Genomic DNA, 18,329 nt, shown 5'->3' on the forward strand with positions numbered 1-18,329 from the left:
ACCGCTCTGCACCACAAGAGGCTTGCTGGTACACCACTAAGAAGACTATTTTATGCTGTCACTTTGACCACCATGATCTGTGGGGGGAAATCAGATACATATCTTGAACATTAATCTGAAATACATAAACTCATGTACTTATTTTGGCCTAGTGCTTAAACTTGTACTTCTGGCAAACAGGTTGTCATGTATTTGAATTGACTGTTCATCTTTGTGGAGTTTCAAATATGCATATCTGAAGTCTCATAGATGTAAAGCTACTACAAGGGGAGAAAATTAGAATGTACAATGAATAGGCAAAGAGTTAAGCACTATCACCTTAGCCATTACTTTTTATCAATTTCCCAAGCAAATTTTAAAAACAAATGTTGGGCTACAGATCAAAATTCTCCTGAAATTGGCTTGGTATTGTTATAAAAAACTTCACCCAAACTTGCTGATATTCTGACATTTGGATTTATTTACATTATTTATTTGTTATTCTGGCACGTGACCATCTGGTTTAGAGTTCATGGAAGTCAGTGGGAGGAGAGTTAAGTAAGGTTGGCACAGAGTTATACACAGATCTACTTCCAAAGAACATACTTGGCTTGGTGTGGTCTCTCTAGTTTTGCGATAGATAGGTCCAGGATCAGATGCTTTTGATGGGAATAATTAAGCCCATAGAAGATTTGTTATTATATTTAATATATTATATTATTTTTATTATAGTTTGACCCTCCCTTCTTGCAATGATTTTCACCACTGTCCATTAGAATTTTACTTGACCATACGACAGGGGTTCTTCAGCATGGAAATAAATAACTGATATAACACTTGAATAATGAAAATAAGGGGAAATAATAGAACATTTAAAAATAAAACAAAAATGAATTTTCTTTTTGTATACATCCGTCTTGGATTTACATGCAATTAATTTAAGGTTTAGTTTGTCTGTACCAAAATATATTCCTTTGCATCATGCAGGAAAGTAGAAAGTAGCAGCCAGACAAAGGGAAAACTAGTTTTCTGAGAAAACTAACCTAGCAAGAGGAAATTAGTGAGCACATCTAAAGGAAGAAAGGATATCCTTCACAAGAAATAGTAAATATTTGGGAAAGAATGTGCATGCTTTCTTCAAATTGGATTTATTTAAAAATCAGACCAAGTTTTCCCTTGGGATCAATATTTATCTAGCAGACAAGTTTTTAACAAAATAATTGTATCTTGAAATGCAGGTACCTAAAGTTTGCTGGCACAATCCATTGCAGAATTAACCATCCGTAGCTGATTCTCCACTGCATCGTGATGCCAAACTCCATTTTGTAAAAATGTTAAAACTTTAGTTTGTTCAGTGTCTTTAATTACAATAAAGAGATTTGTACAGAACATAAAAAATGACTTTCAGAGCAACTTAAGAGCTGCTTTCTAGGGGTTTTATTATTCTGATGGGTTATTTTCACTTTGTGAGTTGCTTCAAGGAGGCATCTGGAGAGATGTTATATGTATATGTATGTTATATGCTAAATAAATAAAAAATCACCTCCTGTCAAGTTCCGTCATTTAGGATTGTCAGCTGGGGGAGTGGGAATTAAGGCAAAAATCTCTGCTGTGTTGATAATATGATTTCATCTCCAGAGGCCTTTGAAGTTTGAGTGGAGTCCTGTGCAAGGAGACTTCCACAGATAGTAAAAACTCATATACATACATGCATACCACCCAAACAAATATCCTAATCATAGGATATCAACACAGAAAGAAAATCTGAATGTATCAATCGATCTTTATTTTCTGGTCATTCAGACCAAAATTCAGATACACTTGTAATTGGAAACTGAAGCAATTCAAAAAAGAAAGAAAACAATAGAAAAAATATAAGAGTAAAAAATCTGACCATAAGAACTTTAGGGTGTTAAAATCAATATTTTATAGAATAATAATAATAGAGCAATAATAGAGTTCAATAGATAATAATCTAGTCCAACCCCCTGCACTATGCAGGACACTCACATCCCAATCGCTCATCCACTGTAATCTGCCACCACTTTGCCTTCACAGAATCACTCTCCGTAAGATCATAGAATCATAGAATAATAGAGTTGGAATGGACCTCATGGGTCATCTAGTCCAACCCCCTGCACTATGCAGGACACTCACATCCCAATCGCTCATCTACTGTAACCTGCCACCCCTTTGCCTTCACAGAATCAGCCTCTCCGTCAGATGGCTACCTAGCCTCTGTTTAAAAATTTCCAAAGACGGAGAACCCACCACCTCTCGAGGAAGCCTGTTCCGTTGAGAAGTAGATGACCAAATTACCCTAAACAATTGAGTTGGGCAAGAGCTAGTGAATGCAATTTCCGTGGAAAAGAAGTCCCATTTTGCTACTTTCACTGCCATCTCATATGCCCTCATAAGCATGCAAGGAGCCCACTTAAGATGAGGGTGGAGATGACATCTAGGTGTGATCTTGCCTATGGCTGCCATCATGTGGGGCTGCCAGTCCTCCTCCAGTGCCGTCAACAAGTCACCAGGGCGCATCGGGTCTGGCAGAGCATTCTGGAAACCAACTGGATACGTAAGTCTCTATGGCAGGTTCGCAAGGCATAGTGGCCTGATCATGGTATGGCTGATGCTGCTTCCTGAACCACCTCTATCCCAGCACCAAAGATCAAATTGAGGGTGTGGCCGGCCTGATGGGTGGATCCAGCAACAAATTGCAAGAGCCCTAGTGTCACCATGGACACCAGGTCTGACCCACATCCTGGAGACGATGCATCCGCATGGACATTGAAGTCCCTCAGGACTATCAGCCTGGGGAGCTGCAACACCCAGGCAGCCATCACTGACAACTGGCGGGGCATTGGGTGGGCAGTACACCAGCCACATGGCCAAGCCCTCAACCGAATCCCAATCAATACCGATACAAACCACTGATCCTTGGCGCTGGGAGAGCCCTGTAAGAGGAAGCCTCCCGGACCAACATTGCTACCTCACCTCCCCTACTATGGATCTCAGATTGATACAGGATTGAAAACTCAGGTGGGGCAAGTTCTTTCAGGGCCACTGTTTTGCCTTCCCATATCCAGATTTCTTGTTATGCTTCTTGTTCAGATAAAGAGCATGCGTTAAAACTCCTCTAAATGCAAAACAGAGAGCAGTAGAGATAAAAGGTATTGAAAAATAAGTGAAAAAGCTGAGCACTGGTTGCACATTGTTATCTCCCCACCGCCGCCATCTTAACCCCTCTCAAATCTGAATGTATTTCCAGAACACATACCAGAAGGGAATTTTACATCTATACAAATAAAATCTGTGTGTTTGTGTGTGTACACATGCACACATGTGGATGGAGAAAGAGAATGCCCTGAAGTCTACCACATGTTTAGGAGATATTTATCCATTTTGGCATGATTTAATCATGTCTATTTCAACAGTAATTTAGAGGCATTCACATACTGTATGGATATTTCTTAATATTCTTACATTTTCCAATTATTAATACTCTCCAGATCCTTGTAAACTGTTTTTCTAGGAAATAAAAACATTATTGTTCCGAACTGGCTACAATTTAATACCTTGCAGTTAATAACATCTTGCCAGATTTAAAAGATATATCTTCCAACATTAAAAGGCCAACAAGAGCATTAAATAGAATGAAACATACAGCCACTCAAAATGAGGGTCCTAAAACAGTTCTTACTTAAGAACAATATTGAAACTCAATCCCTGCATAAAAAGACATGTTTTGGCCTATCATTTAAAAGCAAGTGAGATAGGCAGCATATAGGACTCAGTGTGGGGGACATTCTACAGGTAAGTTGTGACCACTGACAAAGCCCTCTCTCTGGTGACCACCCACTGCACATCTGAAGGAAGGACACAGAAGACATATGAGGAAGATCTTATCTGGTGGGTTGTACAGTACCCTGACCCCAAACTGTAAGAACCAGCATTTTGAATTGTGCCTGGATATAAACGAGCAGCTAGTACACAACTTTCAGCAAAAGGTGTAGCATTGTCCCTGTATACTGACCCCAACAGTAGCCTGACAATCACATACCGAACAAGCTGAAGACAAGCCGAAAACAGCTGAAGTTTGAGGGCAGTCTTTACCTGGGAAAAATAACTGACCAAAGCACACAGAATAAATAAAACATGAAAAAAAGCTCAAAAAAACTCTTAGAAGCCATGCCTGGTAAATAAATTTTATTTCCCTTGTTAAAAATTGACATGTTGAAAGTATGTGTTGCTGTCTAATCTATTTTTATCTCACTCTTCCTCATATATTTTCTATAGCGCATATAATTTCTATAGCAGCAGACAGCAGCAGCCAGTAGGGAAATATTTATATTACGCTAGACAGCCAGCTTGGTGTTGTGGTTAGGCGTGCGGACTTCTAATCTTGCAAGCTGGGTTTCAATCCACACTCCCCCACATGCAGCCAGCTGGGTGACCTTGGGGTCACCACAGCACTGATAAAGCTGTTCTGACTGAGCAGTGATATCGGGGCTCTCTCAACCTCACCTACCCCACAGGGTGTCTGTTGTGGGGAGAGGAAAGGGAAGGTGATTGTAAGCTGCTCTGAGACTCCTTCGGGTAGAGAAAAGCGGCCCAACTCTTCTTCTTCTATGCTACTTCTGCAAAAACCTGCTTGAGGTAACTTGCTGATGACAAAGATGAGTAACCTAGCTGGACAGCCAGTGTGATACAGTGTGGTAGTAGGACATCTGGAGTTCAAATCCCTATGTGCCAAACTTTACTTTGTTGTTAGGATAAAGCTAGAAGGGTAGGCCCTTTAAGTTGGCCTGAGGAGGAAAAGTTAGATGGAAATGGATTATACATAATTTTACCTTGTGTCCATTTTTAACAAGTGAAATAGAATTTCTTTGCCAGGTTATTCCTGCAACTGGATCTAGAAAAAGTACAAAATACCCATAAACCTGAACATCAGATTGCCAGACACAGAAACAGCCAGAGAGATTTATATAAATGAATCAAAATCAATGATAAAAGTTTTAATTCCACAGCTCTTATGGTACAAGAATATGTGGAGGGCTAAGCACAGAATAGCTTCTAACAACATAAAGGGGACCTTTTTAGCCACATAAAATGCAAGTAAGACATAAGGATTTCTGCAGATGCATCATCACATAGTATAAGGACATTTTCTTCCAAGAGCTGCCATGCTGACATTCGATAACCAACACAAAAAGCAAATCAGTCCTACTAAGTAATGATGTGTCCAACTGGGGGAAAAGCTCCAGCAGAAGAAACTGTCATGAGTTTTCAAATGTTTTAGTGACTTTTTAAAATTGGAATCACATTCTATGTAGAAGCTGACTAACATTCCCTATTTGCTGTTCTGGATTCCAAACAATTGGATGAATTCCCACCAAGATCTCACCATGCAACTCATGAGATGTAATTTCACAATCAGATACACTTTTCTGGGGCTGCTGCCAGATCTACCATCATCAAAAGAATATGTTCAGAAGAAAGTTTTGACAGAATAGAGTGTTTAGGATCTGACAACTGAGCCCCCCTTTTCCTCTGACCTCTTTAGATAACTCACAGGGGGGCTGTGAAATCTTCCCAAACCTACTCTGTTCATTCCCTTACTTCTCAGCATATTACTCAACAACCTCAACAAATGGAGCCAGCCAAGCAGAGCTGCTCATGAGACAGAAATGTTGCTTTACACTCCCATTGTTTCCTTACCAGTTAAATCCATGGGGAAAGCAGGGATTGCCAGAAGGAAGCATGACAGGCAGCACAGAACCAGATGCCTAAAAGGACTGAAGTCAGGAAATCTGGTTTGGAAGAGAGTCTTATGTAAAGGGGAAAGGGAAATGACATACAGAGATCCTCACTCCTAATTTGTTTCCATGCTAGCAAGAAACATATTGTAGTGGTGGTGGATTCTTTAGAATGTTCACAAGCATGTCCTGCTTGAGAAGTGGGCTAGACTGAATACAATCAAGTTCAATAGGGACAAATGTAAAGTTCTGCATTTAGGCAGGAAAAACCAAATAAACCAATATAGGATGGGGGAGACTTGACTTGGCAGTAGTATGTGTGAAAAGGATCTAAGTGGCTTAGTAGACCATACATCGAACATGAGTCAGCAGGCAAATGGGATTTTGGGCTATATCAAATGGAGTATCATGTCCAGATCATGGGAGGTGATGATACCGCTTTACTCTGCTCTGGTTCGGCCTCACTTGGAGTCCTGTGTTCAGTTTTGGGGACCCCAGTTGAAGAGGGATGTAGACAAACTGGTCCAGAGGAGGGCAACAGATGGTGGGGGGTTTGGAGACCAAGACATATGAAGAAAGGTTGGGGGTATTTAAAAGGGTGGCATATAGACGATGGAGCAGAGTTGTTCTCTCTTGCCCCAGAGGGATGGATCAAAACCAATGGGATGAAATTAATTCAAAAGAAATTCCGTCTAAACATCAGGAAGAAGTTCCTGACAATTAGAGTGGTTTCTCAGTGGAACAGGCTTCCTCGGGAGGTGGTGGGTTCTCCATCTTTGGAAATTTTTAAACAGAGGCTAGATAGCCATCTGACGGAGAGGCTGATTCTGTGAAGGCAAAGGGGTGGCAGGTTACAGTAGATGAACGATTGGGATGTGAGTGTCCTGCATAGTGCAGGGGGTTGGACTAGATGACCCATGAGGTCCCTTCCAACTCTATTATTCTATGATTCTACCACACAACAACACATGCTGGATTTTTCTGACAGATGTTCCAACTATTTCTCTTTGGAAGAAGTGACATGAATCATACACAGGTTTGATGATCTAAATAAGCACATACTCAAGCAAGCTAAAGACTGCTGGAAAGTGCTGTAAAATCACACAGCTGACTTATTGCAACCTGGTTGGGGTTTAAAGGCAAGAGATGGTCAGAGGTGGTTTGCCATCGCCTGCCACTATGTCACAAACCTGGTATTTCTTGGAGGTCTCCTGTCCAAATATTCGCCAGTGCCAGCACCATGTAGTTTCCATGATCTGATGAGATTGGTCTACATCAAGATAAGGCTCAACAAATAAGTTTGGATTCCAGCCCTATGTAGAGTTAGAACTTTCTAAATCCATTGACTTCACTGAATTTGGAAGTGTAACTTTCCGTAGGATGACATTGTATTTCTATTAAATGAACTAAAAAATGTGAACTGTTTTGTCTCCATAGCTGCCCCAGGAAAGTGGTCAGAATTTAGATATATATGAAACAGCCATGTATATATGAGAATAGGGGAAATTAATCATGTAAAACATACTCTGGGCATAAAAATCTGCAGAAAATACGTCTCTGTACCAAGAAAACTGTACAATCCTGACTGCAGGGAAAATAGCAAAAAGTCAGGATCCAGGACTCTTTGCCCCCAGTCTGCTTTCAGATGAGTAACTTTTTTTTGGCTAATCTTTTAGCCTCCAGCCAACACTGCCTTTTAAAGGATTAAGTGCAGCTGCAAAGACGATGTCATATTACTCAAAGGTATTGCTAATGGGAAAATAGTGCTGTTAAAAATGATGGATAGATTTTGTGTGGAATTTTACTTCAATGAAGTATCATGACAAAACACAACCCAAGCATGGGTGGGGATGTAGCTAAGACAAATGTGTAGACTTTTTGACACGACTGTCATGGGAAAACGCCTCTCCACTGTGAGTACAGAACATATTTGAGAGGAGTTTAATTGCACTTATTCTCTTTTACTTACATGTGAATACAGGCAAAATTTGTGCAAATTAAATTATTATTTAATACGATGTAAACACTAAGCTGTGATGTAAGCTGTCAATATTCCTAAATTGAAGCTATTTCTATATCTTACTTATGAAAGACATTGTGCCTTAGAATGTAAACAGATGTTCTTATTCAGTACGAAAGCATGACCAAAAACAAGACCTTTGGTTGTTTCTCAGAGGTGCTACCACTAATACTTCCATTCTTTGTAGATTGTGCAAGGATCTACAATGGAGCTTTACAACTGATTCCGAAAAGGCATGGAGAATTCACCCCTCTCCAGGTGGTCGCTACCCCATGACTGCTATGCTTAGCAGTGGATCCAGCCAGTATTTCCATTAATAATAAAAGTGTGGACTCAAAAGGTTATGCTAAGTCTGTGTGGATAAAGTCCATGAGAGATGGGGGCTCCTGAAATGAGAATTTCCATCTGGATCCAACTTATAGCATGCTCTGGATGATCAGATTCTGGGGTTTAACAGGAAACAGCTAAAATTTAGCTGAAAAACATTAGCATCCCACTTACTTAGTGGGCAAGGAAATAGCAAGGAAATTCTTTTGGGCAGCATAAGGAAGCATATGGATGCCTAGTTTTTTTGATAGATGATCATGATGCAGAATTACAGACTTTCAAGATGGCAGCAATAGGGTTTCAAATCTCTCTTAATTGTTGGTAATATACTAATCCTTGGTTGTGGCAACCAACCTGTGAAGTAGAAAGTGGCCCTGGAGCAAGCCAGGTGGCCCCTGCAGCTCTTTAATGCAGCACTTCAAGGTTCACTGAGCACTGCAGTGTAAACAATGGCTATTAGCTCACCCACTGCTTTCACCTGAAAACTGGTAGCAAGAAAAGACAGCTGGTGAACTGACATGTTACCATTGCTGATAAAAGTTCTAAGCCACATGGCCCCTGGGACCCTGGCAGAGTAGCTGAAGCTTAGCTTTGTCTGCTCCAGCCTGCCAGTGGCCCACCAAACATTCCCTTGGAAATTAAATGGCCAGTCTGCCCCTGCATGGTACAATGAGCACTGGAATGGCAAACGTGGAACTATCTTCATGAGGAAAAGAACTGGTTCAATGGCTGCCCATCTAAGATTGGGGAGTCCCAGGTTTAAATTGCTACACAGCCATGGTGCTCAGTGCATAGTCTCGGATTGGTTATTCCCTCTCAGCCAAACCTACTCACCTCATTGTTGAAAGGACAAAGGGGGACTATGTCTTCCATCTGAGCAACTGGAAGAGAAAGCAACTAAGCAACTGGTAGAAAGAATAGGATAAAATAGAAAGTTCTGCAACTCAAATTCCCTCCTGCCCTTCAAAACTTAAAAGGCTTGCACAGAGAATGTGGTGGCTATACTGAAGTATAGTGATTGAGATCTTGGAGACCCAGGTTTGAATCCTGACTGTGCCATGGAACCCACTGGCTGCTCTTAGACCAGTAACACACTGAATGAATGAATGAATGAATGAATGTTGTGTTTTTCACAGTGTGGGGTTTAGTCTGGGCTTCAAAGTGCTATGTGAAAGAACAACTGAGTTTCATGGCAGTAGAAGGGGTTAGTGGCACCTTCTATACAATTATTTGTGGTGGTAGGCAAAAAAGCTTTGACCCATTATGCACGGGGGTTTTAGCGCACATTCGGGGTGGAATGGCGGCGACTAAAATCACCGATAACGCACGGAGCCGGCTGCAACCGGCCGTAGCTTCGGTGCATGCCGCCGAAAAAGCCACGTCAGTGAAACGCGGAAGAAAGCGCAGCTTCCGGGTGACCGGGGCGCAACCAGAAGCGGCGCCCGGATCGCCGCGTGCATAATCGGTTACACTGGGTTTTGCCGCCGTCGCGCCCCACCCCGTACATAACCGGTATGCGTCACGTCTTCCCCCTCCGCGTTCTCCATGTGACCCGAAATCGCCGTTTCGGCGGCCGTGCATAATGGGCCTTAGTGAAGACATGTCATTTGGAAGGTGAAGGGGACAACACAAAAACATAAAGAGGCTGATCACCTGAACAACAAAACCTGCACATGCTTAGGTTTATTTTTTTATAAAAACATTTATTAATGCCAGTGTATAGTCAGAGTAAGGAAACAAAAACAAAGCTGAGTAGCAACCAATGCCAAATGATATCAAAATATGTCTTTTAAATGAGCACAATATTTCATTAGCTCTCGGTTCATTATTGAAGTCTTCATTATCTGCTTATGAATCCTTTAAAGAAAGTTGCTACAGTCAGTCCGGATTCTGGTAGAACTTGGCACATGAAGTACAATTTACCTGTCCATCCATACGCAACACATCACACCCTCTTAAAGCATTCATTCATACATACTGACATGATGCATATACATTGTGGCTAAAGCCATGTATGGCCTAAAGCGCATACAGTAATTCTTTCTAAAAGTAATATATTTCTACACTGGTAGCAAGTCCACTGTATGTACAACTGATTATCTTACTCTGTAGATGGGAATTTGCTTCAGGATCACTTTTGAAACACATGTCTAAAATGTTCAAGTTGTCAAGTTCTTTATCAAAACTGATGTATCTACAGGAAGATCTGTTTGATCATGTGCAAGAATTCTAAGGCAATAGGAGTAGTTGTTCCACAGGGCTAGTGCTGCTGTTGTAACGGTCTTTTCTCACATGCTCAGAAAGTCTCTTCTTCTTAAGACGCAGCCAGGCATAGTAAGACATTCATGATCTGCAGGATGTTGGCTCAAAGGTCTAAAAACATCCTTTCGTTTTTGTTTTAATTGTTCATGGAATAGCACCATAGAAATTGCCACCACAGAAGTCTTGTTTTCAGAAAATAATTCTTTCTCCTTTCAACTGCCTGGACTTTTGGAAACCGCTTTCTCTTTCATTTCTGACTAGTTTAAAATAAAACAAAAACAAACACGCTTATTCACAAAAAAAAAAAATTCAAGAAAATGCAGATTAGCAGCTCATTACTACTGAAATGAAATCCATAACTGGTGTTTTTGGATTATTCTTGTCCTGATAGTTTCTTTTGCTCAGTGGACAAAGTGCTGCAACAGTCACGCAAAGTGCCGCTCCACGGTCTTCAGTGTAAAATTTAAGAGTTTGGCAGGTGCAGAATCCTTTTGCAACAAGAAACCCAGTATTTTCAGTCATAAACAGTGTCCATACTCTGGATATAATAATTATTATGATCAACACAAAAAGCTGCATACATTCCAATATGTCACTATAGTCAAAACTTTCTAAAGGTCAAATGATTGTGTCGATGTAGTATTCCAGTTTTCATTACATTAAATATGTTGATGGGATGGAAGAAGGACAAGAACAGAACAAAACAATCTCAGAAGATCTCTCTCATCTTGTACAAACTATCCTGGATATGCTGCAAAACAATCAGAGCACGAAAGATACACAGACAGTATACAGAGTGCATGACCAGCAGAAGGTGGGTCTTTTCTCCCGCCTCCTGGACACCAGACAATTGTCAAAAGGGAAAACAGTCTGCAGGGTCCCTTCTCCTGAATCCGAGTGGCTGGATACGCAGGCAACTATGACTCTTGTCAAGCTGTAGTCAAAGCTCTCGTGGTCTCTCTCGAAGCATGCAATACCTCTTGACCACATGGAGACCACACGTCATCACTAGAAGGTCTTTTCCTCGAAATTAGGAATCGTATTTAACAGTGATATACTTTTCGGTGCATTAGGTTTTATTCAGTTGGCTGATAATGTCAGTAAAAAACACCCTCTTTCTCCATAAAATTTCCCTCTGTGTCTCTTTCTTAGGGTAGTCTAAGGGATCTTGTGTTATTTTTTGGTGTGGACTTTATCTTGTCGTTTTAAACTTCTGTATCGTATATGGAATCCTTTCTTGTTGATTGTATCATCGGTGTGAAAATGGAGTAGGATAGCGTCTCCTGCTGAGTAAACTTCTTCAGGTGGCTGTAGAAACAAAAAATTGTTTTGTTTACAAAAATTGTTCATAGGAAACCGCACATAAGGTTTCAACAATTAATGCAATGGGCTGGATCCAACCAACTTTTCTGCTCATAAAAAAAGAAAGTTGAGAGTACTATCTGAAAACCCAAACACTAAAGAACATGTGACTTCCATGTAAAAAGGCCATGTGGCATGTGGGCTGTGGGCTGGGAATATGTTTGTGTACTCTATACTGCATGCACAGAAGGGTTTAAAAAGGAGTTTGGGATATGATGTTTGTACATGTGTGTTGATAGTCTACTAAATGGCACATGGAAACAAACACTGTTCAGTTTTTGGCTATCCCTATTGTGCATTCCAGGGATGATAGCCCCTGTATTCCAGAGTTCTAATAATGGCAACAATTACAAGATTTACGTACCCCTGATCCACAAAACCGACCAAGCCTCAGAGCAGATATATCATGGCCATCAAAAAGTTCTAAGTAGTCATAACCACAGTCTGCCTCTTCTTCCACCTCAAAGGTTTGAAAAATTAATTCTATCCGATAGCCACGGTCAGTCACTATTAGCCACTCACAGTCCTCTTGAACTGGATAATTGTTATCACCAAACTGAGAATGAGAGTAAAGGTCTCTTGTCTTGCTGTCAGCTTTCAGACGACCACCACACTCTGCGCACAGTGGAGAAGAAAAACAAAGATCCAGCTGAGTTAATTTCCATCATACCACTAGAGGTCAGTACAAACCACAATAAGAACACTCAGTCAGGCGCCAGTGCATTTGTGAAGAACAAAAAAGACCAAAATATTGTCATCGGCTTTTTAAGGAAATACTTTTGAATAACAATAATTGCTCAGTCTGAATAATGCTGGGTGCTTCCAGTTATGAGGGCTCTCTGTTTCATTTTCATTTAAAAACATGTCATTAACGAAAATAAGGACATTATTTTCAGACCTGTAGTGTGTGTAGCTTGGAAGCCTTTTCTCTGTACTGAAGCATCAGAAATAAAGCGAAGGAACATTTTATTTCCTGTGGCAACAAGAGGATCCGGTATCTTATTCCCACATAAACGTCCAAGAATGGGCGATTTTTCTGTTTCTCCATCAAATACCTCCAGGTGGTCATAAGCACACTCTTGGTGTTGTTCTATTTCAAACTCATTAAAAATCTGAAAAGTAACCACAACATGAATCACGTAGGTCATGTATGTCTAGAACATCAGGACAGACCACTTTTCTCTCCAAATGTGAAAAAACCATAAGAATTGATGGAACAGCACATTAAAGAATTTGGGGGGGGGGAGCTGGGCTCCTTTGCCATTGCTGGGCAAAGAAGAAGCTGGGCTCCTTTGCCATTGCTAACACAGAGGCTGCTCACCATGGTCCCTTGTCTAGAGAGTTAGCCCACTATGTTAAGCAAAATGGCCTGCACAGTTTAGCTCACATGCAAGAGGTTGTCTACTCCTGCTCTACAGTATGAATTGGTGCCTAGTTATTCCCCTCTTTAAATATTTCTGATCTATGAATTACGTGTTGGCTGTGCAAGTGATGATGAAACAACAAGGACGGTGGGTACAATTCACTCCACAGTGTTCTCTGCACTCTCCATGTCTTACAAGGAAACCTTTGCAATGGAAACCGAAGAGCGGCAGCCCTTGAGCAGATTGTTCTCTCAGTGGTTTCGAGAGCTGCCAGTTCATGTGTTCACACTAAGGGGATCAAGGCTTTTATTCCCCATAACTAGCCATGGCAGAAGGAAGCAAATCTGGAAAATATCAATGTTCCACTGAATTCATTCTTCTAATTCGCAGGATCATCTCATGTTTCTCAGAACATGTGGGATACACTAAATGAGGAATGAAGGCTTCTGGAACAGCTGTAAGCTATATTGTGAGTTTATTTACTTTCCACATCAACTTTATAAAGATGGAAGCTATTTTACTAAAATATGGCTTGCTCATTCCCACTCCATCCAATATGTATGAGCTTACCAAAAGGAATAACCGTGTGTGTGAAAAATAAACTCTAATTTTAAAATGCTACACAAAACTATGAATACAGTTATGCAGCCATTTAAGGAAACACAGTTAAATAAAAGCACAACTACTGGACAAAGCAGTACTTAAAAGAAGGAAAAATACTGACCAATGGAAAATGCAATTTTACTCCTTTTTCCCATTGGACTGGTCCTTCGACCAATATAATTAACATTAATGACCCTTTAATTTGAATATTATAGTTTATAAGTATAGACTTTCCAGTGAAGTAACCAATGAACAGTTACAATATTAACAACACAGAATCTAAAGGTGGGAACTTTAAACAGAAATCCTGAACTATTCATTCAGGTTGGGTAACTGGAAGTCACCTCCAAAAAAGCTGGTAAGATCTGTTTAAAAATGAGAAGTCTCTCTCTCTCACACACACACTGCTCTGATTTAAGCCTGGCTCACAAAAACGGCACAAATTGATTCCCCATCTTTCTGCTTGTAAACTGTTTTAATAATTTTTCTGATCTTCAATTGATTCTCTACTGGTAGGTAAACATTCACCTGGCAAGTGTCTGTTTCAGCGCAAGATGGCTCTTTTGAAAGTGTATAAGGAATCCATGTGATTGAAGCAGCTGGATGGAAGCTATGGTGCTGAGTTTGAGTCCCTTCAGATCATTCACTCTGTTTAAAATATTAACCAATATGAGTGCATGTGAACCCCTTTTTGCCTTAGAAGCACTATTAAGGTCACCATGATGTTTGTGAAAAGTCATGGGGATGATGATAAACCAAATGGAAATATCTTGTATTAGTGATGATGTTCCTTGAAAGCAAATCTGAGCCTCCGGGGAGGGCGGTATATAAGTATGATAAATAAATAAATAATAAATAAATAAATCACAAGTACTGCCTGGAAGGAGGCTGCATAAGCACATGAAGACAGGCCTCCTTTAGGACTGGCAAATACTCCAGAAGATAGAGACAGAGTTCAACAAGATCTGAACATAATGGAAAAATGGGCAAATGAGAACAAGATGCAATTTAATAAAGATAAGTGTAAAGTTCTGCATCTGGGTCAGAAAAATGAAAAGCATGCCTACTGGATGGGGGATACTCTTCTAGGTAACACTGTGTGAACGAGACCTTGGGGTGCTTGTGGATTGTAAGCTAAACATGAGCAGGTAGTGTGATGCAGCGGTAAAAAAGGTGAATGCCATTATGGGCTGTATCAACAGGGGCATCACATCAAAATCACAAGATGTCATAGTCCCATTGTATACGGCACTGGTCAGACCACACCTGGAGTACTGTGTGCAGTTCTGGAGGCCTCACTTCAAGAAGGATGTAGATAAAATTGAAAGGGTACAGAGGAGAGCGACGAAGATTATCTGGGGCCAAGGGACCAAGCCCTATGAAGATAGGTTGAGGCACTTGGGAATGTTCAGCCTGGAGAAAAGGAGGTTGAGAGGGGACATGATAGTCCTCTTCAAGTATTTGAAAGGTTGTCATTTGGAGGAGGGCAGGATGCTGTTCCCGCTGGCTGCAGAGGAAAGGACGCACAGTAATGGGTTTAAACTACAAGTACATACAAGTACAATGATATAGGCTAGATATCAGGAAAAATATTTTCACAGTCAGAGTAGTTCAGCAGTGGAATAGGCTGCCTAAGGAGGTGGTGAGCTCCCCCTCACTGGCAGTCTTCAAGCAAAGGTTGGATACACACTTTTCTTGGATGCTTTAGGTTGCTTTGGGCTGATCCTGCATTGAGCAGGGGGTTGGACTAGATGGCCTGTATGGCCCCTTCCAACTCTATGATTCTATGATAGGCCCAAGGTAATCATCCCTTTGAATAAATTGAAGGATAGTTCAAAGGGATTCCATGTGGAATTTTTGCTTTTGCACCCACAGGTTGAGTTCCTTGTTCACAATTGCCTTCCATTTGCCCAATTTTGAGGAACCATAAACAGGACAGAATACACTCACTAAAAATATTGGGAAGTGGGCACAGGCTATGCAGCCCCGATTGCAATGAGCTGTTGAATCACTTCCTGCAAAAGTCACAATGTGGGGGAGAGCAGTGAATTCTATTTTGCTACCAAATTCCAAAACTGAAAGATCCCAATGATGTATTCCAGTTTTCTTCCAAACATTTACTTAAACAGCCTCCAAGACCTGCAGGATTACTTGGGACTTGATAGAATGGGAAGGCACCAGGCATAAATAACTCCATCCTAGGGTTCCAATGAAGGCAAGGGTCCCCAATAAGCTCCTGTTGGCCTGGCACAGAGGTAATCTCATCCACGCCATTATGTCAGAGATTCTCTATTGATGTCCCTATCACACTTGCAGTCTCCTCAGTGGAGCACTGTTCTTTTGCAACCACCTCCAGCTGTCCCAATACATTCCGACTGGTTAAGCGTGAGGCCCTGTGCCACTGTCACCAGTGCCAGGGGCCAAGGGATGGATCCGAAGCCTCGGTATTTCCTGATTGCTTAGCAGATTTAGTGGAAGGATCCTTGGATCCAGAAAGACCTTCTCCCTTGTCTGGAACTTCTCTTTTTCCTTCATAGGTCCCAAGTCCTGGAGCTTTTTTGAAGTGTCTTCTTCCTTGAGATGGGATCTGACTGCTAGAGGAGCCAAGCTCTGGTGGTTGGCTGCAGCAACAGGGCTATTCAAACTGGAAGGGCACCCTTGCTCTGTCTTGGAAAGGCATACAAAAATTTGCCTATCCAGTTTGGATTACTTTCCCCGCTTAAAGGAGAAGTGTGTCCCTTAGGGACATTGTGCTAGTGAGCTAGATAACTATACACAGGTACTTTGCATAGGGTACTGCATAAATTTAATGAGACACTGAGCAAAGTCTCTTATGCATTTCTAAAACAGGGCAAAGGTATCTGTCAGAGATAGGGGTGGATTCCCACAAACTTGCTAGCAAAAGCAGTTTGAAAGTCTAAAGAGGTGATATGTAAGAAAGTCAAATGCCACTGCAAAAAACAGTCCTACAGTAAAGTGGCTCTAATCTCCTGAATCTCTCGTGGCAGCCAGCCAAGGTACAAAGTGATGCCACTTGATATTAACAGCTGTCCTCGAGGAACTGCATGTAGCTCAAGTGCTGACATTTTGGCATTGGAAAGAGACTCATCGGAAGAAGCACAATGAGCCGCAAGCTGAAACCCTGATAACTTTCCCCAATTTATTTAGGTTTTTCTAGGGAGATTAACCATCCTTAATAACAGAAGCAGCTAGGCAGCAATTCCAGTTGCTACTCATAAACATTTTCAAGTATACTGTTTTCATGTGGCCTGGGCATGGCTGTATTTTGCCCTCAGATGTTCTCACGGGCATATTAAAAACTTAGGAGAAGGTGGTAAAACACAGGATCGAATCCATTTAAATGGAAAATTAAGACTCTACTATACAAAAGAGTAATTTCTACCATTTGGGATTTTTAATTTGGAAGTGAATTTGCTTTTCTCAAGGTAAATTATGTGGCATTGTGCTGAGTGTAGTCACTGAAAGGTCATCCTAAGATTCTTTCATACTGGCTGAATTGCATGCTTGATTCAAGAACACAGAAACTGATATTATAATGCTTAAAAGTATCAGTCTATATCTTATATTCTAATAGCGAAGCAGGACACATATTTAGATATTTAAATTTGGTTACTGGAGCTGTCAACAGGCACAAAAGATCTTTCTACAAACATAAAAAGGGCCCCAGATTTCCAGAAAAACATGATATCTAAAAACAAAAAATACATTGGGGAGTTTAAAAACCTCAACATGTTAAAAGGAGTGCCTGTAGCTTTAAAAAAAGCAGATTCCCTCAGTAGCTGTTGCCAAGCAACCACAATATTCTATGCTGAGTTTCTGTGAGTAAAAAGGCAGGAGGAGGGAGCAGGGCCCTTTCCAGGCCAATTTTCCTCCCCTGACTTCACCCATCTAAGGCTCCACCCCCAAATCTCCAGGAATTTCCTCACCTGGAGCTGGGAACCCTAAAAGGAACTAATCTCTGCATGTGGAAGATCCAGTGAGACTCTTGGAGAACTGCTGCTACCACTGCTGCTGTGGGTGGGGGGATCCGTTGGGTAGCTGAGACACTGATGGGGCAGAAAGACAGAGGAAGTGACAAATATGGAGGAGAGAGTAAGAGACGAGAGGGAGTATAAATGAGAGGCAGAGAACTAGGAGAGAAAAGGAAGCAAAGTTGAGGTGGAGGAAAACGGGAAAGTTGCTCCCTTAAGTTCCTTGTGAGCCCCCACATATATTTTACCATTTGCCATCTGCCTCCATCACAGTTCATTAGATAATCTCTTGAGTCCAGCTGCAGAAGACATTTCCTAATAATATTTAAGTTACTTACTATTTTGACTCTATGTCCTGGAGTGGCACTGATTTCCCAGGTACATTCCTTCCTGCTTGGGTACTTGTCCGGCCAGTTAGGACTTGTGATAATTCCACTTGGACTGTGGATCTTCTGTTCACACTCGGCTGCATCAATAATGGATAAATAACATCAGTCTGGATGAAAATGTATGATAGCAAGCAAGCTATTTTCTTCCACTGAAACATTGTCTTACAGTTAATTCAGGGCTAATCCCTTTTGGTCCTCACTATTCTGAAAATAATTGATGACAAACTGATTACAATGGATAGTAGACAGTAATCCATTGTGCTAATGTTAGG

General features: G+C 41.1%; 1 protein-coding gene across 3 annotated transcripts in view; it reads right to left on the reverse strand.

Annotated features, from left to right (window-relative positions):
- Positions 1 to 9,767: 9,767 nt before the first annotated feature.
- Positions 9,768 to 18,329, reverse strand: part of TLL1 (tolloid like 1) — a 240,000-nt gene continuing 231,438 nt past the window's right edge. For all 3 annotated transcript variants that reach the window (XM_077299956.1, XM_077299955.1, XM_077299957.1), the window contains 4 exons: positions 18,007 to 18,134; positions 12,608 to 12,821; positions 12,074 to 12,324; positions 9,768 to 11,655 (listed from right to left, as the gene is read on the reverse strand). In XM_077299956.1, coding sequence (XP_077156071.1) covers positions 11,521 to 11,655; positions 12,074 to 12,324; positions 12,608 to 12,821; positions 18,007 to 18,134 — 728 coding nt within the window. In that variant the 3' untranslated portion in view covers positions 9,768 to 11,520. The remainder of the gene's footprint in view (positions 11,656 to 12,073; positions 12,325 to 12,607; positions 12,822 to 18,006; positions 18,135 to 18,329) is intronic.

The sequence above is a fragment of the Paroedura picta genome, chromosome 10, assembly GCF_049243985.1.
Source record: "Paroedura picta isolate Pp20150507F chromosome 10, Ppicta_v3.0, whole genome shotgun sequence".
NCBI lineage: Eukaryota > Metazoa > Chordata > Lepidosauria > Squamata > Gekkonidae > Paroedura > Paroedura picta.